This window comes from Natator depressus, chromosome 4 (genome assembly GCF_965152275.1).
Source record: "Natator depressus isolate rNatDep1 chromosome 4, rNatDep2.hap1, whole genome shotgun sequence".
Lineage (NCBI taxonomy): Eukaryota > Metazoa > Chordata > Testudines > Cheloniidae > Natator > Natator depressus.
Window position 1 is genome coordinate 71738931 of NC_134237.1, and position 22090 is coordinate 71761020.

At 44.9% G+C, this 22090-nt stretch overlaps 1 protein-coding gene, 1 long non-coding RNA gene and 1 pseudogene across 4 annotated transcripts in view; 2 read left to right on the plus strand and 1 right to left on the minus strand.

Moving 5' to 3' along the window:
* The window catches only part of LOC141986563 (uncharacterized), a 79861-nt gene extending 62706 nt beyond the window's left edge, over nucleotides 1-17155 (minus strand). The window contains exon 1 of the long non-coding RNA XR_012639316.1: nucleotides 17083-17155. This is a non-coding gene — a long non-coding RNA (uncharacterized LOC141986563). The remainder of the gene's footprint in view (nucleotides 1-17082) is intronic.
* GALNT7 (polypeptide N-acetylgalactosaminyltransferase 7) overlaps nucleotides 15775-22090 on the plus strand; it is a 113071-nt gene continuing 106755 nt past the window's right edge. For 2 of the 3 annotated variants that reach the window (XM_074951165.1, XM_074951164.1), the window contains exon 1: nucleotides 15775-16438. In XM_074951165.1, coding sequence (XP_074807266.1) covers nucleotides 16313-16438 — 126 coding nt within the window. In that variant the 5' untranslated portion in view covers nucleotides 15775-16312. The remainder of the gene's footprint in view (nucleotides 16439-22090) is intronic. The other variant, XM_074951166.1, reaches the window with a different exon arrangement.
* On the plus strand, nucleotides 19561-21549 carry LOC141986562 (uncharacterized; annotated as a pseudogene).

Sequence of the window (22090 nt, forward strand, 5' to 3'; positions counted from 1 at the left end):
CATGATGAGAGCAGGCCACAGTGGAAATAAACGTGTAAAGATCCAGCCGCAAAGCTTGGGCATAAACAGAAAACTCTGTGCTGCTCAGAAGCCTCCAGCACAGCACCATTTTCTCCAAACAGTATTGCTACCCACCTAATAAATGTTGCAAAGGCAGACAAGGACAAAAAGTTTGAAGGATAAGTGAAGAAGAAATGGCAGCAATATAAAGAGTGCATACCTGAAACAGAAGACTTCCAGCCTTTCACCACAGATGAAATAGAAAGGTCATTCTAAACACTGAAAATAGGTAAAGCCTATGGACTTGATAACATCTCTCTCAAATTCCTGAAACACTTTGGAATAACTAGCAGACAAAGGCTAGCCATCTTTCTTCTAGAGTCATCCAGGGGAATAAAATAAACTCTATGACTCTGAGGCCTGAAGGGGCCACTAGATCATCTAATACCTAAGATTTTGTGCAGAGCCAAAGTAATAGCCCTGCCAAAACCTGAGAAAGACCTCAACTTGCAATAATTTACCTCCCCATCTCTTTGTTAAGTTGAATGTATAAGTTACTTGAAAGGCTTATCCTTCTAAGAATTGCCCCATCGCTGACGATGTCCTGAGTGTAGATCAAGCATATTTCAGCCAAACCACAGTAAGTCTCACCAAATACTGGCACTCAGCATCTACATCAAGAATGGATTCCATGCCCAGGCAGAAGACAGGCGCAATGTTTCTAGATCTTACTGCTTCATATGACACAATCATTGATCTTACCGACGTGGGGTGTCCTGGCTGTGCAGCTGTTACTGAGAAACCACTCTCACAGTTTCAGGGTAACTGCATCTGTTTTTCTTTTATGTGGTCCTTTGAGGACACATGCTTAAAGCTTTCTGGCTCCCAGCTATCACTTCTATTGGGGAGAGACCCTTGTCTCACTAGCTCCTGACTGGGTTCTTTAAGGCTGCACAGTTCCCTGTCTACACTGTGATAGCTCCAGCAAGCCACACTGGACTGCATGTTTCTTTTGGCGGCCTGTAGAGTACATACCTGCATAACCCCAGTACTAGTATAAATAGCAGTGTGAATGGTGAGGCAGGGCTGAGGCATGTAGAGTTAAGGCATGCTTGAAGGGCATGGGTATGTATGTGAGTACATACCAACATGCTCTCTACTTGCCCAAGTTATGTCTTCTTGTCTACACTGCTATTTTTAGCAGTGTAGTGTCCCACTGTTTCTCTGTTGCTGGAGCCTTTCGCTGCTGCTGGAAAAGACTTCCTCAGCGTGGAAAGGCTCTGGCAGGAAGGAGGCATCTGAGAAAGCCTCACCTTTCATGCTGTCTCCCCGACCAGAACCTTTTCTAGCCACAGGTAAAGATTCTGACTGTGGGGAAAGGCTCTGTCAGCTCCCCGCAATTGGAGCCGTTCCCTGCTGAAGTGAAAGGCTCCAGCAACAGGCAAAGGTTTGGGCAGCTCCCCATTGCTGGAGCCTTTCACCACAACAGGGAAAGACTCTGGCAGTGAGGAGGGCTCTGGCAGTGGGAGACAGCTTTGCTTTCTCTCCAAGGGCTATGACCAGTATATTTACCACAGCTCTTTCTAAACAAGTACCTGTATTCTACAAGCATTACAGGGAAAACATTAAAAACAATAAAAGAACCTACACATATGCTACAATGCGTACGTGAGGTCAGCCCCACTCCATCCTTGGGCTCTGGTATATGTCCTTTAGGGTAAATCCAGGTAAGCACTCTGGTTCTTTTGCTTATGCCTAGAAAACCCCTCAGAGTGCAAGCAGCATAAAGATCCTGTTCCTTCTTATTAGAGATTTTAATTCCCTATCCCCCCTTTTGCTCTGATCTGCAAACTCAGCTGATGGGAGAAATTCATTTGAATGACTCATCTTCAGGGTGGGGAGAGAGAGAGTATAACTAGTTCTTGCATTTGTTGTGTTTATAATTTCCATTGTTTAAATAAATATTATTGGAATTGTTTGGGTATTTAAGAATTGTGTACTTATTTATGAAGGGAGTACAGTATTAACTGTTAGGGTGGATTACTCATTATTTCCCCAAGAGACACCAGCATTAGAGTAGCAGTTTGATTTCCCCAGATCTCCAGTGGGGAGAGTCATGAATTCAGCAGGGAGACCCACATTGGTAGAATGACCCGGGACCTCAGGATGTAAAGCAGATTTGTGATGGGGTTTAACCTTGCCCCCATCCCCACCACTGTCAAGGCTAGGAAATGCACCCAACTAGACTCTGCATGTGGAGAGGTGAGCAGCTAATTGGCTCTGAACCAGAGGGGGCAGAGCTGAGTCATAATTAGTATACTGAAGGAGCAGAAGAGACAGGTCTCTGCCCCTGAGAGAAGTCCAGGATTAGGATAATAGATAACAAGGGTAGCACAGATAGGGACAGCATAGCTCCTGCAAGAGAAGTCCCAAGATAGGGTTTTGCCAGTAGAAGGAGATTTCGGTAGTACAAGGGGACAGAATAATTATCCAGATTCATTTTGATTTGTTTGTGATACCCTGCAAGGAGTTTGAACTTTGTGACTTGGACTGAGTGCTGAGCCACAGAAGACCTGGAGCCAGAGCAGATGGCTAGCAAGAGAACTGGATTCCACTGACATTGCACCTGGATGCAAGGCGGCAGTTCAAGGGTGAATGTGCCCCCACATATTGGTACCAGAATTAGGATTCTGGAGACCCCAAAGAAGAAGGGAGATACCAACTACTTTAGGGGCAGGAGCAGTTGGACACACTAAGGCTTTTTTTTTTCCTTTGGGGAACATGGAGGATGTAGTCTGCATGCTGGCAGCCCAACAGGAGCAGCTGCATGCTCTTTATTGTATCTATTACAAGGACAGCAAGAACATTTCCTGCAATGCCTAGAAAATGGACCCTAAGGACCTGGGTAATTTCGGGAGAAGAAAATTCTGCCAGACCAGTACCCACCCTGGCAAACTTGGGTCTAGGTGATAAGCCAGAGGTGTTTTTGCGCACTTTCAATAGGGTAGCAACAGCAGGAGGGTGGGCCAAATCCTCTTGGGCAGCCTGAGTGGCCCCGTTCCTCTTAGGAGCAGCTCAAGCGGCCTATGGAGCTTTGTCTGATGAGCAGGCACAGCCTTACAAAATTGGAAAAGGAGCCATTCTGGATAGTTTGGGACTGACCTCTGAAGCATACCATCGCTGGTTTAGGATAGAGTCTTTCCTATGTTGTGGGGAGGGTGCGCCTAGAGGGGCAGCACATTTATGGGATCTGGCAAAACAAGAATTGATTCAGACAAGACTAGATCTGGTCTATGAAAAGAACTGTCAGAAGCAACCTGAACGGGAGCAAACTGCTCTGCGATCCATGGAAATGTGACAAGGGGGCCCTGACCTCTGGAAGCCAAGAACAGGCTCCGGTGGAAGAGGAAACTAATTGAGTGAGTTCGTAGGGAATGGATATCCTGAGTGAGGAGACAGGAGAAGATGCCTTGATCGTAGACCCTGACCTGCCACTCCAAGGGTGACCACAGGAGGCCAGACCAGGCATAGAGAGTACACAAATCAGGGAGTTTTAACTGCTGTAGAGGAGGCCCTGCATATACACACCCAAGATGAAGAATACTGGAAGGAATGTTATGTTGATGTGCTAGATGTTAGTTCACCCAAGTATATGACTTAGAGGAAGAGCTGGAGCAACTGCAGGGCCCTGTAGAGACACAGGGAGAGAGTAACCTGATGGGTACTACCTTGAGGGGGTGTGTGTGCAATGGGGCTTAACCCCCATCACCTACTAGGCTAGCAAACACACCCAATTAGTCATGTTCCGCACAAGGGGGGTGAGCAGCTAATTGGCTCCCAGCCAGAGGGGGCAGAGCTCAGCCATAATAAGTAGATTGAAGGAGCTCAGTTGATGGAGAGACTGCAGAGGGAACAGGTTTCTCTGGCTGAAAACCTAGGGTTAGGGTAATGGCCAGATATAATGATATAGTATACTACAGATGTAGTGAAAGAGAAACTCTGAGATAGAGTTTTGCAAGTAGAAGGAGAAGACCTCAACAGCCAAAGGAGCAGAAGATTTATTCAAATTAATTTGGACATGTTTGCAATACCATGGAAGAGGTTTGAACTTTGCCTTGGTCAGAGGGCTGAGCTACAGACAACCTGGAGCCAGAGGAGCTGGAGCCAAGGATACCAGTGACATGGCCAAATGGAAGGAGGCTCCCCAAGGGTTATTGTGTCCTCCACAATGCTCCACACCATCTGAGTTTGTTCTCAGTCAGAGATGCCAAGTGGATTGCATATGGCTTGTATGAAGAGTTGCATAAAGACTACATTGTTTATGGTGGTGAGGAAGTTAAAATTCTTCCCTGGAGTAAAGAAAAGAAGTTGTCTGTTCCCTGAGGTAAAATCTCTACTGCCAGGAATGAAGATAGGTGTTCCTCTAGGCGACTGAGATAACCCAGCAATGATGGAATCTTCTGGGATTAATTAAAGATGTGGCCCAGATATACTTAGGGAGAATATCAGAGAAACAGAGAGGGAGGCTCTCTCTCTCTCCTTCGTTGTAATAATCAACTCTGATACCCAAAGCTGAGCCCTATGAGTCAGAAGAGAAGGGGCTTTGGGGTATAAGCCTGAGAGAAAGGTAACTTATTGCTTTCCTTTTTATTTATATGATAAACCTGCTTGTTTGATGGCCTGAAGATAAAAGACCAAAAAAAAATCATTTAAAACCTGAGCCTTATCTTGGTGTATTTTGTTAGCTGATATGGAGCCAACCAATTTTTTTTACTTGGCCCGGCTGTGAATCAAACAATGGTTCAGAATGCATCTCCCAAGGAGGAAGAAGGCTGTTTAACATTATGCATGTTTTCTGTAGCCCCCAGTTTGCCCTTAGCCCTCCTGTTTATTACCAGGGGCCTAATTTTCAAACAAAAATGCTTTTCACCAATTTCAACAATATTGTGTTTGTTCTACAAACAACTAGGCATATTTTCCATTATGTTGTTGAAGAACGTAGTGAAATTAAAAACAGTAAGGGGATCAGTTTTGCCCCAAGTTATGTTGGGGCAGTTCCCATTGAGTAGCCCCTTGAGTATTTAGGATAGATTTGAGAATGAATATCTAATTGCTACTGCTGTTCTTATTTGAAGTCATGCAAATACAAATAACTTCCTTCCCAGTTCTTTTAATCTTACAAGTAGATGGAAAAATTAAACTGGTTTCAAGAGCAATGATTTTACAAAGTGGGAAAAATTAGTTAGGCTATAGCTTAATATCTAGTCGCTGTAAATCCTCTTTTTCTAAAGGAAGGTTTTTCTGTTGATTGATAAACTCAAAGTAAAACAGTTAAGTTATACCATGCAGTGTATATATTTGTACAAAATAAAGACTTGCGTCTGTCCTCCAATCTGTACCTGGGCATTTGTGGAAAAACAATGTTTTGGCCCCATTGTGAAAACAAATTATGTGAACAGTCCCTGTCATAAATATAAAGGGAAGGGTAAACACCTTTAAAATCCCTCCTGGCCAGAGGAAAAACCCTTTCACCTGTAAAGGGTTAAGAAGCTAGGATAACCTCGCTGGCACCTGACCAAAATGACCAATGAGGAGACAAGATACTTTCAAAGCTGGAGGGTGGGGGGAGAAACAAAGGCTCTCTGTCTGTGTGATGCTTTTGCCAGGAACAGAAAAGGAATGGAATCTTAGACCTTAGTAAGTAATCTAGCTAGCTATGCGTTACATTCTGTTTTGTTTAAATGGCTGATAAAATAAGCTGTGCTGAATGGAATGTATATTTTTGTAACTTAAGGTTTTGCCTAGAGGGATTCTCTATGTTTTGAATCTGATTACCCTGTAAGGTATTTACCATCCTGATTTTACAGAGGTGATTCTTTTACTTTTTTTCTTCAATTAAAATTCTTCTTTTAAGAACCTGATTGCTTTTTCATTGTTCTTAAGATCCAAGGGTTTGGGTCTGTGGTCACCTATGCAAATTGGTGAGGATTTTTATCAAGCCTTCCCCAGGAAAGGGGGTGTAGGATTTGGGGAGGATTTTGGGGGGAAGACATTTCCAAGCAGGCTCTTTCCCTGTTAGACGCTTGGTGGTGGCAGCAATAAAGTCCAAGGGCAAAAGGTAAAATAGTTTGTACCTTGGAAGTTCTAACCTAAGCTGATAAAAATAAGCTTAGGGGGTTTTCATGCAGGTCCCCACATCTGTACCCTAGAGTTCAGAGTGGGGAAGGAACCTTGACAGTTCCATTAAAGTCATTAGGACTACTTATATAAATAAAGGTTTGCAGGGTTGGACCACAACTGAGCTTTGTGAGATTGTGCCATCGTCAATATTACTGACTTCATGTGCTAAAACATCGTGAGTCAGGCCTCCTACCCCAAAATCATGAGATTAAAAAATTTTTTTGCCTTCTGTATTTTGTGCCTTTAAGGTTCATATTTTCAAACCTTTTTCCAAAACAATGAAGGCTAGAATGAGTGAAACCTTTTGGGAAAACAAATATAATACTTGTTATAAAACGATGAGTGTTGGGAACATTGCATCTTCTCCAAACAGGATTAATTCTCATCCAGCTGGCTTTGTTTTATATGTTGAAACGCCAAAAGTCAAAAAGAGGAGGTTTTAGCACAACATTACTGATTTGTACTTTACTAACTAAAAATTTGATAAATCTAAATCTAGTAATAGGTGGCCTGATCATGCAAGATGCTGTGCTCCCTCAGCTGCTGCTGCTCCGAGTTACACAGTTGCAATTCCCACTGACGGTCCCAGGTCTAACAGAGTGAAAGTCTAATCAAATTTCTGGTGTGAAAGCATACTAATTGGAATAACCATGCCTTCCACTGTTTAAGCATTCTTTTCATATGGGAACACTACAGGAGTGGAAGCCACTCAGCATCCAGGAGGAGTGCTCAGCTACTGGCAGGATCAGGCTCTTACTTTCCTGTAATCACCACAGATAGGCAGATGTTAAATTGTCTAGGAGCATGTATTTATGCTTAATATGTATTAATGTAAAGCTTCTGACTTTCAATAATTATTACGTTATGTGTGGTGATGATCCTTGAAAGGTTTTGGTTCCATCAAATATACTTGGCAGTAAAATGAATAATCCTGCTCCCATAAGTTTCATGCTACTTAGAGTAAAACTCTTCTACTTTTCTCCAAAGCAGTATTGAGAAATTTTAAAAGATACGAAGTAGCAATATACTTGACTACATAGTTTTAAAATTGCATTTCTTCTGGAAATTGCTTACCTTGGAGTGACCAAAATGTGCATAGTTTTAACTTTTATACCACTACTGAGGCTTTGATTCAGGAAAACATCCCTGTTCAGGACAACACTTAAGTGTGTGATTAGAACAGAGATTGACTTAAGCACAAGCTTAAGTGCTTTTCTGAATCAGGCATAAGAAAATTGAACAGGAGGGAATTTTTGTATCCAAAATGTGTGGTGTGGTTACAGCAATTTATTATACATGCCAGGGAGGTAAAAAGGTGTGTAACACACCAGCATTTCAGCTATGGATTCAGCTTTTCCACCAAAACATGACTGAACATATAGTTTAGCTGTAAAAGCTAAATCAACAAATGAGTTTAAAGGTAGTTTTGTCAGGTTGTTTAGATCCAGAATTTAAGTAATGTTAAAAGAGAAACAAACTTTAAATATTTTTTTTTTAAATTCCAATGGAATCTGTCCAGATTTTCACATTCCTTTAGTGTTTGAAACACCAGTCATCACTGATAACTTACTGATAGTCTAATGCGTAGTAAGACTCTTCAAATCAGTTATCAGTTGTATCATCACTAGTATGAAACATAGCAACAAACGTTAAACTTTTTTTTTCTTTAAAATATATTCAGCTATCTGAAACTAAAGAAAAGTAATTCATATTAAGGCACTATCCTAGCTTAGATCTATGTGTAAACTCGTGAATGACACTACATTAGGGTTACATCCTACTTTTGCAGGACATTGCCTTTTTTGAGAGCGAGCCTACATCCTCTGTCCTGGTGGATTTCTCAAACAGGAAGTGTCCTGGATTTTTAAAGGCCAAATGCTATAGCTCAGAAAGAGCCCTGATTGGTCTGCTTCATGATTGGTCCCTCCCCTGCATCCACAGCTAATTGGCCCCTTCATTTGCAGTCACACCTGCCAGATCCCACCCACGCAGGCCCCAGCTCCCAGCCCTGGGGAGAGGGTCCTGAAGGAAGGTGCTGACTGACTGTCACATCCTGGGCTTGCACCAGCCACTGTGACAGGGAGTGACACTGCCCTGCACCTCCAGTGAGTGCCCCCGCTGCAGTTACCTCCTCCAGCACCCCAACTGTACCCCCTCTCCATTTCCCCCCCAGCTCTTCTATCCCCTTCCCCCACAGTGTCCTTTTTGGCAACCTGAAATATGGCAACCCTACCCTACTAGAGTGCTGCCAAGAACAGGTCCTGTGAAATGAAGATGGTGAAGCCATTGCTCCTGGAACACACACTGTACATTTAGGAGTGGACACTCAAAAATTAAAGTCTGACTGATTTTAAAAGTGTATTCAAAAGCTAATACTATGCCAGCAAAATAAGGAGTTATGCATCACAAAAGCAAATGTTATTCTAAGTAACATGACAAGAGGGAAATAATATTTCAGCAATGTATTCTGTTAATGTAATTTTAAATTAAAAATTAAAAGGCTAACAATTATCCCAACAGCCACTAAGGCTGAAAAACAGGATAAGGAATTATCGAAGTACACAAGCTAGTCTTAATACGTGAAACAACAGAACCTAGAAATAGCATACATTGATTGGCACTCTATAAACATCACAGATGTGTTTAAGCAGTGTTTCTCAAACTGTTGATCCAGACCCAAAAGGGGATCACAAGGTTATTGTAGGGGGTTCACGGTATTCCCTTTACTTCTGTGCTGCTGCTGCCTTCAGAGCTGGGCAGCTGGAGAGTAGCAATGACTGCTGGCCAGGTGCCCTGCTCTGAAGGCAGCGTGGCCGCCAGTATCTGCACAATAGTAAGGGTGGCATTTTTCAGAGGGAGGTCGGTCATCGCGGCCTGAAATATTTTCAAAGAGGGGGCCCAACAAAATAAAATTGAGAACCCCTGTGTTAGAGGATCAGAAACTTTCCTTATCAGAAAGGAATGTAATAGGTGCTACAAACTATATATTAGCCATCAGTGCTTGATAATTAATGAGCAATAATTAGGATACTTCAATACAAGCAAAATCATAACTAAGAGTAATTTAAGTCTTTTTCCTGTACATCCTAAAGATTGTACTGTATTATAAAGCAAGGCTCTACACAATATATTCAGCTCACTTTTTGTTGTGATGGATTGAAATATAAGATGTTAGCGGTGATGCTGCAGGAGGGAAATGATGATTTAGGCACGACAGGAGCATGTTGGGCTAAATTTCATGACAAGTGTCAACACTGAAATTTATTATTATAGAAGTGACAAAGGTAGCAAGACACATTATATGTGAAGAACATTCATATAAGCAGTGAAATACTAATGGATAATTTTTGTAGGAGTTGCAATGCAAATTCTATGGATTAGAATGAGAGAACAGTAAATGAAAATTAAGTTAGTGTCTGCTACAGAATATTAAATCAGGAAGACAGGGTAGGTAAGATGAAGTGCTTGTGAATTAGACAAAATGTCAAGACCTGGAGCTCCTGATATTACCAAGGTATCTTCCAGTCAATTTTATGTGTATGAATGAGACAGAAAACCACTTACCATTCAAAGTAATATGAAATTAAAAGCCTGTAGCTCTGTTAATGTTAGACTTTTTTTATTATTATTTTTATGGACACAGACAGTCTACCTCTCCTCCATCATTCCCTATGCCACCGTGAAGCCTGCTGAATTATTCCAAACCATGAACTGCTTTATTAATCTGAAATGCCTTCACACAACTCTAGAACCCAGCGTCTGCTGCTACTAGGAACTATCAGCATGTTTCTCAAAGAAAATCACTTACATATAAGAAGGCCTCTCTACACAGCAGAAATCATGCAACGATCCTAGGCCTGATAACATGATACTTTCCCCTTTCTGAACTCAAGCCCACGTACACAATAGGAAGTCTGAGAAGCACTGCAGAGAAACTGAGCTCCAGCCTTGACCAATCCATTCTCCTCTTCGCTAATGAAAGTGAATTGAGAGCAACTGGGACCCTAATAACTGAGATCATCAACCTTTAGGGAAATTTACCACTCTCTCTAAAGCAAGTCTCAATTTGGCCAGTATTTAAGAAATCATCTCTTGATACAACAATCTTTCCATCTATTGCCTCTCGTATCTAACCTCACAACCTTGTGCAATTGAGAAACTCACCAGGAGTTGCCTCCTACTCTGCATCAATACTGTCAAGGTTCTGGAATCTTCCTTGGTGTTAGTGGCACTGACATATGGATCTCCTCTTGGCCAGGTAAATCTGTTATTTTCAGTGGGAGATTTGCTGTGGATTGAGTGTAGTAGATGAATAACTTTGTAGACCTGGCTCATAGACAATTTAAAATGCAAATAGCTCTCTTCACACAAATAGCTTCACTCCCACTCTCTAATCCATGGAAGACTCGTACCAATATGTAATAAGACTCACTGAGAACCAATGCTGCCAAAAAAAAGTCAGATTGTTTTTGTGTGTTTGTTTTCAAGGGTGATGGCTGATTTGTAATAAGATTCAAAACAGCATTAGTGGGAGGCATACCCAAATGATTGAAACATACCACTAGGAGTCAGGAGATATGTATTCTGATCCATACACTCCTTGTATGACACAACCTTTTCCCCCCTTCCCCATTTGTAAAATGCGGATAACCATGTTATCCTTCTACGTGTGAGATTTAATTCGTACTTTTAAAAGTACTTTGAACTCCTCAGGTAGAAGGTGCTATTGAAGTGTAAATTATAATATCTCAACAAAAGATAGCAGTATTGATATCGATCAGCGTTAAAATGAAGCTAGATAAACGTGCAGTTCACTTACTAAAGGCTAAAATGTTTATAAATCTTATTTCAGGAAATAATAAAATAATGAAAAACATTAATCGGTATACAGGATATTTAAATAAGTCAGTGTCTACTAGTTGACACTTATCAACTTTTCTTTTTAAAAAGACATCAACTCCAAGGTTGCACATATACTAAAGCCCCAGTATCTCACATAGTGAAATATCAGAGTAAATGAAAATTCTGGCAGCTGAACTTCAAAAATTCCTAGGTATAATGCTGTGCTTAAGATAAAATTATTCTGATGAATTCCTACAATTCATTGCTGTTTTGAAGTGCTTGGGAAGGTGGGTGTTGGCAGTTGATTGGGGGGAAAAACTTGGTTTTGACCTGTGCTGAATTAAAATGGTATATTTAATATATATTAAATAAATAAAAACACAAGCTTAAACAAGTCCTGGTACACCCATAAGCTCTGGTCAGGCATGAAAGGCTGTAAACAAAAAAACCCATCAGTCCCTCTGAAGAGGATCACAGTTAGGCACCTTTGCAATTTTACGTACAAGGAAGCTTTTATAGCATCTTATGTTTACCTCTTATTAGTAGACTAGGGGTTTTGTTTTTATGGTCATTAAACTTCATTAAAATCTTCTTTCAATAATTCTGGTCATGTAAATCTAAAGTGCTTTACTGTGGGGAAAATATTTATTCAGGACAACAGTTAACAAGTGTATCCAAATATCGGTTTGTCAGATGCTAGCAAAATGCATGAGACTGACATTTTCTAGCAGCCCTGGAGGCAGATACCATACCCTCAAGTGCTTAGAAAGAAGGTGATAGAGTGGCTTAAAGGATTGGTAATTGGATACTTCACCTTTAGGTCACAGTAGGTCATTGGTTCAAGTACAGCATAGGCTAGTAATGACTAAAAATAATACTATCTGACAGCTATTTGGAGGCCTATGTGAAATGCATTGGTGATCTTAATACAATGCTTAGTAGACATGTATCAATGCTCAAAAAAGAAAAAGAAGATGTTTGGCAGCTTTCTTAGAAATGTTTGCATAGAAATACTGGATGTGGGTTATCTAGGCTGAGGTATGTTGACATGGAAGTTAGTTTCCTAACTAAATTCACTAGGACTCTTCTCTGAATAAGGACAACGGGACCGAGCCCTTGAGGTTTATGCAATATGTGAAGAGGGGTAAGTCGCTATCTGTAACTTCTTAGGCTATTTCTACACTGGCAATTGAACAACAAAACTTTTGTCTTTCAGAGGTGTTAAACCCTCCCTCCCCCCGAAAGGCAAAAGTTTTGCTGCAACAAGTGACAGTGTGAACAGTGCTCCTGCCGACAACGCAAACGCTGTTCTTTGGGGGTAGAAGTTTTTTGTCAGCAGGAGAGTCAACAAACAGTGGCTACGCTGCACGACTTTTAGCGGCACAGCTGTGGTGACACAGCCGTGTCATTAAAAACTGTGTAGTGTAGACATAGCCTTAGTATTGTCATAGCTTCACTGGTAGAAAAAAAGCTATAGTTAGTAATGCCTTTGGTATCATGGAAAAAATACAATTAAAATTATAAATATCTGAAGTCACTTCTAAGCTCATTATTATTTAGAATCCTAGGAGATCCAATCAAGATAGAGATCCCATTCTATCGGGCACTGTACAAATAAATAGTCGGTAACATTTCCTTCCCTGAAGACCTTACAATCCAAACAAAGAAAACAGACAAAGGTAGGAGGAAAAACAGAAGCACAGAGAATTGATGTGACTTGCTTAAGGTAATACACTAGGTCAGTGACAATGCCAGACATAGAACTCGGGTCTCCTGACTCCTACTCCAGTGCCTAGTCCACAAGGCCACACTGCTTCCTAGTGGACAGCTGCATTGTAGCAGTCTAATGAAGCCGTGATTCCTTTGGGAGGAAAAAAGCATTTTATCTGTCAAGTTGGCTGACATAGGGACTGCTGTCCTCAGGCAAATTTGCCTGGGGTGAGCGTGAAGCTTTCCCTTATAGCTGTGGAGGCCTTATTCATCAGTTTTTGCAGAATTTAAACTTTCATTTAAAAACAATGCTTGTTACAATGACCATACAAATGTGAACTGAACAGGCCTGCTGAAGTGGGGCGAAGGGGGAATTGCCCAAGTGCCTGGGCGATTTAAAAGGGCCCAGAGGCCCCTGGCCACCGCCAACAGTGCAGCAGAGCTAAGACAGGCTTCCTGCCCATCCTTGCTCTGCACCACTCCCGGAAGCGGCCAGCATGACTCTGCGGCCCCAGAGGGGGGTGTTTCCGCATGCTGCCCCCACCCTGAGTGCTGACTCCACAGCTCCCATTGGCTGGGACTGTGGTCAATGGGAGCTGTGGGGCTGGTGCCTGCGGGCAGCGGCGCGTGAAGAACCCCTGCCCCACCCCCCCGCCTACAAGCTGCTGCCAGAGGGGTGTGCCGGTCACTTTCAGGAGCCGCCTGAGGTAAGCACTGACACCCTGACCCTCTTCTGCACCCCAACCCCCTGCCCTAGCCTAGAACCTGCACCCCCCCCCCAAAGCCTGCACCCGGCACCTCTTCCTGCACCCCCCCCCAAAGCCTGCACCCGGCACCTCTTCCTGCACCCCAACTCCCTCCCAGAACCTGTACCCATCACCCCTCCCACACCCAAATCCCCTCCCAGAGCCCACAGTCCCTTCTGCACCAAACTCCCTCCCAGAGCCCGCACCCCACACCCCTTCCTGCACCCAAACTCCCTCCCAGAGCTTGCACCCTGCACTCCAACCCATTGCCACAGCCTGGTGAAAGTGAGTGAGGGTGGGGGAGAGCAAGCAATGGAGGGAGGGGGAATGGAGTGAGCAGGGGGCTGGACAGGGGCATGGTCTCAGGGAAGGGGCAGGGTAGGGGCGGGGCAAGGGTCTTTGGGTTTGTGCGATTAGACAGTTGGCAACCCTGCCAGGCGGGCATGTGGAAGTCCTGGATGTACTGGAAGAGCGCATGCAGCAGGCAGCTCGCTGGGCACCTGCCAGCGCAGGTGCAGCACTGCTCAAATGTCAGGTGGACCGTGTCCGTGCGGGCACGGCTTGTGTGTGTGTGGGGGCCCATTGACTATTCTGCCCTGCAATTGCTGTGAGCGGGCCTGGAGCTGACACAGTAGTGTCTTCCTCAGTCTGCTGACAGAACGCTTCAATGATTCAGTTATAGAGCAAGCAACAGCAGAGTGAAATTACAAGACTCTAGTCAGTTTTACAGTCAATTACAATTGTGGGCAGCATTAAGACTGTAAATAATTATTTCTTTCTTCTGCTGCTCCTTGAGAAAGCTATGAGTTACAACAGAGGAGGAACTAGAGTTGGTCATTGGAGAGGAAGTCCCAAAAAATGGCCATTGGCAAAAAGAGACAGTTGGGGAGACCTACTTTTTTTGCAGTAGACGCCATGGGGCTCAGAAAGGCAAAGAAAGATATCCCCCCTCTTTCACCCTTCCAAGAGCTGGAACTTCAAATTTAGAATGAGCGCCTCAGGGGGGGTCTCCACTTGTCTTTTATATTTATCTCTACCTAGCAGGTATCCAGTAAACTTTTCAAATTCTAGATATAACTCTCACTGGAAAACACACACAAAGTTAAGCACTTGTGCAAGTGATTGCAGGTTTGGAGTCTTTTACTGTACCTTTAACTCAGCATTAACCTATTTAGTTCTTTGCATCAAGCTATTAGAATGGGGAAAATGTTAATGCCACTAACAGTGCTGTAGTAGTTTTATGGACGAACAGACACTTCAGTTTCCAAGTGTGTAAAGCACTACATTTCCTATTAAAAAAATCGTCCACGGGGAATCCTATTGATATGCAATATCTTGTTCTAAAGTAACTTATCACTGAAAAGTCAATGTTCAGGATTGTTGGATCTAGACGATTCCTGCAGTGTGAACAGGAATTTGAAAAAAACCTTAGTAAACCTTAGTGACTCTGACAGACTATACAAAAGCAGAACTGTTAAATAAATAAAATTGTTTTTACATGGCTGCTTTCCTGATAACTGCACTTGGACTACGCTAATTTTTCACAACTGTTGCACAAGATAAAAACATAACTTTCAATGCAGTTCATTTTTCTCAGAAGAGTGCAAGTGTGGAATGAAAGACAGGTTGGCTTAAGATTGCTATCAGGAATACAAGCCAAAATTTGAGAAAAGTCAATGATTTCAGGAATTATACTGAATTTAGATCCTTGTTATTTGCTCAGACTGTGTACAATTTGTTTCTGGTACACCAGTTTAATACTATGGACAAAAACAATACTTGATTTCAATAGGTCTACTCAACATGAATAAAGTTAAGCATGTACTTTGCATGGAATTGGCCTGAAATTAGTTATACAGAAAGTTGGGAAGTTATTTTTGCTGCAAGGCTAGCACTGGGTAGGGGAATATAGTTTATTTTCTAAAGTAAAAATATCTACAAGGTTTTCATTCTTTTCAATACTTAAGGCATAAGATTTACCAGACAGGGCTACACACATACTAAATCATTTTTAAGGTGTGACAACCTGGGCTCGGTTCTTTGAAAGTTTTCACCAGTGATGAGGCCGGTGCACATATCAGAGTTCCCATACATCAAATTACAAACATGCAGGGGGAAATAAAGTAAAAGTAGTATTGTATGACAGAGGTCTGGTGCAATCTGGGTCCGAATCTGGTATGATGGTAGTTTTAAAAAAGGCAGTTATAAATCCCCGTGGACTCGGTCTCTCTTTCCAAGCCAAGGTAAAGGCATAAACCCGGAAATGATCCCTTCTTCCACCTCACCAAGCTAAGAGCAGCAGCTTGGTGTTTGCACACCTCATCCCAGCTTTACTCGTACAAATCCACCTCCTTAGGGAGACGTGTGAAAAGGCAACCTACAATCAATATGGAAAACTCTCCGGGCTATAAATCAGCCACGTGGAGCTGTCGCTGCTGCGGTGACTTCCTGCTTCAGATCATTTGAGCTGTTGGGCGCAGCTCAGCAGGGAAAAGACGAGACAAGCAGCAGAGGAATCGGGGCAGTTTTAAGGAGGGGGAGAAAAAGTTTGTGCTTGCAGCACAGTGACGGACTGAGCAGGGGGCGGCGGCGGCAGCAGCAGCCGGCGGCGGCGGGAAGGCAGCAGATCAGCAGGCAGGGATCGGGGTAGAGCTAAAGAGAGGAGCAGCAGCTGAGAGCAGGCGGCTAGAGCGAGCAGGAGCGGGGGGCGCAACGCCAGGCGCGGGCAGGGAGCCGAGGCCGGCTCCGGGCTGGGGACGGGGTAGCTCAGGAGGGGGCCGAGGCAGGCGGCGGGAGCGGTAAGCTGTAGCAGGGCGTCGGGCCGGCGCGGGACGATGCGGCTGAAGCTGGGCTTTCTGCTGCGCGCCGTGCTGCTGGCGGGCAGCTTCCTGGGGCTGCTGCTGCTCTGGTCCTCGCTGTCCCCCCGCGCCGAGGAGCCGAGCCCGCAGGGCAGGATGCGGGTGAGTGAGCGAGCGCTCGGGCGGGGCGATGTCTCCCCCCAGTGCGGGGGGATGGGGAAGGGGTGTCTCCCGGCCCGCCCAGTCCCCTCCAGGAGAGGCGGCTGCTCCCGGCAGGGCCTCCCTCCTTCGCTGGGCGGCGGCTGGCGCCCAGGCTGCGGCCTGTGGCGTTTGAAGGCCCGACCGGGGAGCTGCGGCTGGCCTGGCCAGCCGGGCTCCTCACAGCGCCCCTACGCCCGGGCACCATGCCCAGCCGTCCCCGCTGCCGAGCACGGGTGGGGCGGGCTTCGCTGTGGCGGGCACCCGGGGATCGAGCCCCGCTGGGCGACCGCCGCCCTCGGGCCTGCCCTGACCCTGTGGCTCTGGGCAGGGGGAGTCCCGCCCACCCCCGAGGCGGTCGATACCCGTGAGGGGACCAGGCTGCGGCCCGTGCAGTCCCCCGGTGCAGCGGCAGCCTAGCTCCAAGAAGGGCTGGCTTTGGTGGGTGCAGCGCTCTTTTCTCCCCCAACCCCCCGTTACTCGGGGTGGTGGCGGCGGCATGCAGCGCCCACTGAAATGTCTGAGCAGACCTAGGGATGATCAGGGACATTCAATTGAGAAGGGAGACAGACCGGAGCTGAGGCTCTGGGGGTGTATCCGGCACTCACCGAGTTCATTAGAGCGACGCTGGAAGGGCTATGTTATCCCGCGCCCGCAGGTGGCAGGAAATACCCTGCCTTCTTCTGCGAACTAAATGGCAGGAGCAAGAGCTGCACAGGTGTACAGGGCTAGCTGTAGTTAATCAGTTTCAGTCAGAGGCAGTCTTTTATATACAAAAACAATGCCCTTACCTTGTTCGTTTTGGATAAGAGCACTGGCTCAGGCATATGCTTTTATTGCAGTAAACAATAGCTTGAACAGTGATTTCCTAATTGTGAAACACTTGATATACATCTCAGCCTCAGGGTAATTCTGGCAGAGGCCTTGCACCTCTGTATTCACTCCCTGGGAAAATGCACAGAACATTAATCCTGGCACTTTTAGTAAAAGCTACAAATTGCACCATTTTTGCCTCCGCCTTCCCAGTTGATCTAATTCCTAGCTGACTGGTTGGATGAAAGGCACGTTTTATCACATTAAGATAATTAATGTCTCAATGTAAACTTTGTAAGGTGTCCAGATACCCCATAATGCTTACTTTTTACCATGTATTAAAAAACAGTACACGTTTTCTTCTCTTCCCCCTTTCACAAACTTTCTTCATTCTCCTGTGATGTGGTAGTTCTCATCTCAAGGGGCCCCCACTGTGATCCACCTACTACAGACAGAGGAGCATTTGTGGTAGAGACGAGAGAAGCAGATCCAGCAGAAAGAGTAACATGAAAAGCTCTTGCTGCTGGCATGATAGTAGTAGTTGGTGTGGGGGTGGCAGAACAGACCTTATTCAGGGCTACAAGTCCCCACAGTGAAACAGTAGCATGGTCTTTGATATCTAGAACAACTGACTGCTGTTGTAATAGAATTTTGTTCTTAAAATATTTTTACCAGTAGCTTGTAAAAATGCTATACTTCAAGAGGTCTGAGAAACAAATGTGCATGCTCCCCAACTGCATGGGTTACTATAGAATTATTGCAGTTGAGAATAAACCGGCCCTCCTTTGACTGGATTTGCAGTAGGTATTTCTGTTTAGATCATATCTTGTAAGTGCTGCTCATCATGCTGAGGTTCAAAAGCTACGTTTAAAGTAATCTCGGAGATCTTACTTTAACCCACAAAAGCAAGCAAGGAAATTTCATAGTTAAAACTAAAAATCTGAGATGACATTCTGGCTTTCACTCATTGTCTGTTTGGCTTTTATAGCTGAACACTTTGCATAATAACCAAGAGAAAGTTAGTTTGTATAATTCTTAACTTGTGAAAATTAGTAGGCTCTTTCAAGAGATGTTGCTATCGTTTGAAACCCGTACAGTTTGTTGGATCGTGTCAGATATAGTTGAGATGATGGATTATAATGGCTCCTTTGGAGTTCTCATGGTTGATTAGAAAATGAGTTTTCTAATTTCTGATCTGTCCTTCTAAAAACATGTTTTGTGCCCTTACAATAAACCCATGTTTAAAATCTTTAGAATTTTTAGTTGCATATGAATTTTCTTGTCTGTGACATTTCAGTTTAAATTCACTAAAATCATTTATTTTTATTTTTAGTGCTTATGAAGGGTGTTAGTCTTGACAGCTGTGGAAACTAAAGTCTCCTAAAAGAATAGGCAAATCATGGGTAGTAGTTATTGAGAGGTAATTCAGGGTCTATGCTCACAGCAAAGAAAAACCCATGGCTGGGCTGTGCCCACTGATGTGGGCTTGCGTGCCTTGGGCTGCAGAACTGTTTCATTGACACCTGAGCTCTGGGACCCTCCTGCCTCAGAGGTTCCTAGAGCCTGGGTGCAGCCTGAGCCCAGAAGTCTACACAGCAATGAAACGGCCGCACTGGCTGAGCTCTGTGAGTGTGAGTCGGCTGCTGCAGGCCAGCTGCAGGTATCGTTGCAGCTTCAGGTGGCTCCTACTGGTCACTATTGAGGTGCACTTCCTGACGTGAAGAATCTTTCCCCGCTTCTGTGTGTGTGTATTGATTAAAACGAGGACTGTAGTGCAATGAAACTTCCACCTTTCACAAACACTGAATTCACTCAGATAAAAATTGCTTCTGAGCTGAAACCTTGTGGCCAAGTTGAATGATTACAGACAAGGTGGATGAGGTAATATTTTTATTGGACCAACTTTTGTTGGTGAGGCCTGGTCTACACTATGAGTTTATGTTGGATTTAGCAGCGTTAAATCCGAATTAACCCTGCACCCGTCCACACAACGAAGCCATTTTTTCGACATAAAGGGCTCTTAAAACCAATTTCTGTACTCCTCCCCAACGAGGGGATTAGCGCTGAAATCGACATCGCTGTTTCGAATTAGGGTTGGTGTGGACACAATTCAAAGGTATTGGCCTCCGGGAGTTATCCCACAGTGCACCATTGTGACCTCTCTGGACAGCACTCTCAACTCGGATGCACTGGCCAGGTGTACAGGAAAAGCCCTGGGAGCTTTTGAATCTCATTTCCTGTTTGGCCAGGCGAGCTAATCAGCACAGGTGACCATGCAGTCCCAGAATCGAAAAAGAGCTCCAGCATGGTCCGAACGAGAGGTACTGGATCTGACCGCTGTATGGGGAGAGGAATCTGTGCTATCAGAACTACATTCCAAAAGATGAAATGCCAAAACATTTCAAAAAATCTCAGAGGCCATGAGGGACAGAGGCTACATCAGGGACGCAACACAGTGCCACATGAAACTTAAGGAGCTCAGACAAGCGTACCAGAAAACCAAAGAATCAAACAGACGCTCTGGGACAGAGACCCAGGCATGCCGCTTCTATGCTGAGTTGCATGCAATTCTAGGGGGGGCCGCAACCACGACTCCACCCCTGTCCATAGTCTCCAATGATGGGGTACTCTCTGCCATGGCTGAGGATTTTGCGGACGGGGAAGATGAGGAGGAGGAGAACGAGCTTGGGGAGAGCACACAGTACACCGTTCTCCCCAACAGCCAAGATCTTTTTATCACCCTGACTGAAATACCCTCCCAACCCAACGAAGCCGGAGAGAGTACCTCTGGTGAGTGTACCTTTTAAAATATAATACATGTTTAAAAAACGCTTGTTTTTATATGATTAAGTAGCCTTGAGGACTTGGGATGCATTCGTGGCCAGTACTGCTACTGGAAAAGTCTGTTTACGTATCTGGGGATGGAGTGGAAATCCTCCAGGGACATATCCATGAAGCTCTCCTGGAGGTACTCTAAAAGCCTTTACAGAAGGTTTCTGGGAAGAGCAGCCTTATTCCGTCCTCCATGGTAGGATACTTTACCACGCCATGCTAGTAGCAAGTAATCTGATATCATTGCATGACAAAGCCTGGCAGCATATGGTCCCGGTGTTTGCTGGCATTCAAGCAACATCCGTTCTTTATCTCTCTGTGTTATCCTCAGGAGAGTGATATCGTTCATGGTAACCTGGTTGAAATAGGGGAATTTAGTTAAGGGGACATTCAGAGGTGGCCGTTCCTACTGGGCTGTTTGCCTGTGGCTGAAAAGAAATCCTCCACGCAGTTAGCCACGTGGGGAGACGGGGGGGCAGCATTGGTGCTGAGGGGTTCGCGTTTGGCTAGCAGGTATCTTCTCTGATACCAGCCAGGCGGTGGGGGGGAGGGGAAAAGCGATCATCCCAGACAATTGGATGGGGGAAAGGGGTTAGTTTGGTTTCTGCTGCTGCACGTTAACAGGAAAACTGCAGCACTAAATGGCCAACTCAACGGGCTTTGCTTGGTATGGGAAAAGAGGGGGCTGCTGTTATGAAGGTTGCAGAAGCCGAAAGACTATGGCTTACCATGGCCGCCTGCAAGCCAAATTCTGTTGCCCGGCCCTGCATGTGTGATCTCTAACACCAAAGCCGCAGGCACTCAATATAAGATGCAAAATGCGACCTTGTGCCAAAATCACATGTGCTATGTAATGTGAATAGTGTTGTTCACCATGAAAGAGTATAGCCATTGTTCTGTAAAATGTATCTTTTAAAATACTTCACTCCCTTTTTTTCCTCCAGCAGCTGCAAATGTTTCAAGCCTCCCTCCTCCATCCCAAAGGCTATCTCAGATAAGGTGGCGAAAAAAACACACACACGATGACATGTTCTCTGAGCTCAGGCAGTCCTCCGGCACTGACAGAGCTGTGTGGAGGGACACAATAGCAGAGTACAGGACAGTGGCTGATGAACGTGAGGAGAGGTGGTGGCAGGAAGATCAGAGGAGGCATGAGGCAACGCTGGGGCTACTGTGGGATCAAACAGACATGCTCCAGCTTCTGGTGGAGGTTCATGAATGGCAGCAGGATCACAGACTGCCGCTGCAGCCCCTGCTTAACCGCCCTCCGTCCTCCCCAAGTTCCATAGCCTCCTCACCCAGACGCCCAAGAACGCGGGGCGGGAGGCTCCAGGCACCCAACCACTCCACACCAGTGGACAGCCCAAGCAACAGAAGGCTAGCATTCAACAAGTTTTGAAGTGGCCTTTTCCTTCCCTCCTACCCTCCTCCCACCACCCCACCCTGCTACCTTGTCAGTTATCTCCCTATTTTTATAATCAATTAATAAAGAATACATGTTTTTTTAAATGATAGTGACTTTATTTCCTTTGCAAGCAAGCTGTGATTGAAGGGGAGAGGGAGGGTGGCTTACAGGAATTTAGAGGCAACCAAGGGGGTGGGTTTTCATCAAGGAGAAACAAACAGAAGTGTCACACAGTACTCTGGCCAGTCATGAAACTGGTTTTCAAAGCTTCTCTGATGCGCAGCCCTTCCTGCTGTGCTCTTCTAACCGCCCTGGTGTCTGGCTGCGCGTATTCAGTGGCCAGGCGATTTGCATCAACCTCCCACCCCGCCATAAACATCTCCCCCTTACTCTCAGAGAGATTGTGGAGCACACAGCAAGCAGCAATAACAGTGGGAATATTGGTTTTGCTGAGGTCTGAGCGAGTCAGTAAACTACGCCAGCGACCCTTTAAACATCCAGATGCACACTCTACCACCATTCTGCACTTGCTCAGCTTATAGTTGAACAGCTCCTTACTACTGTCC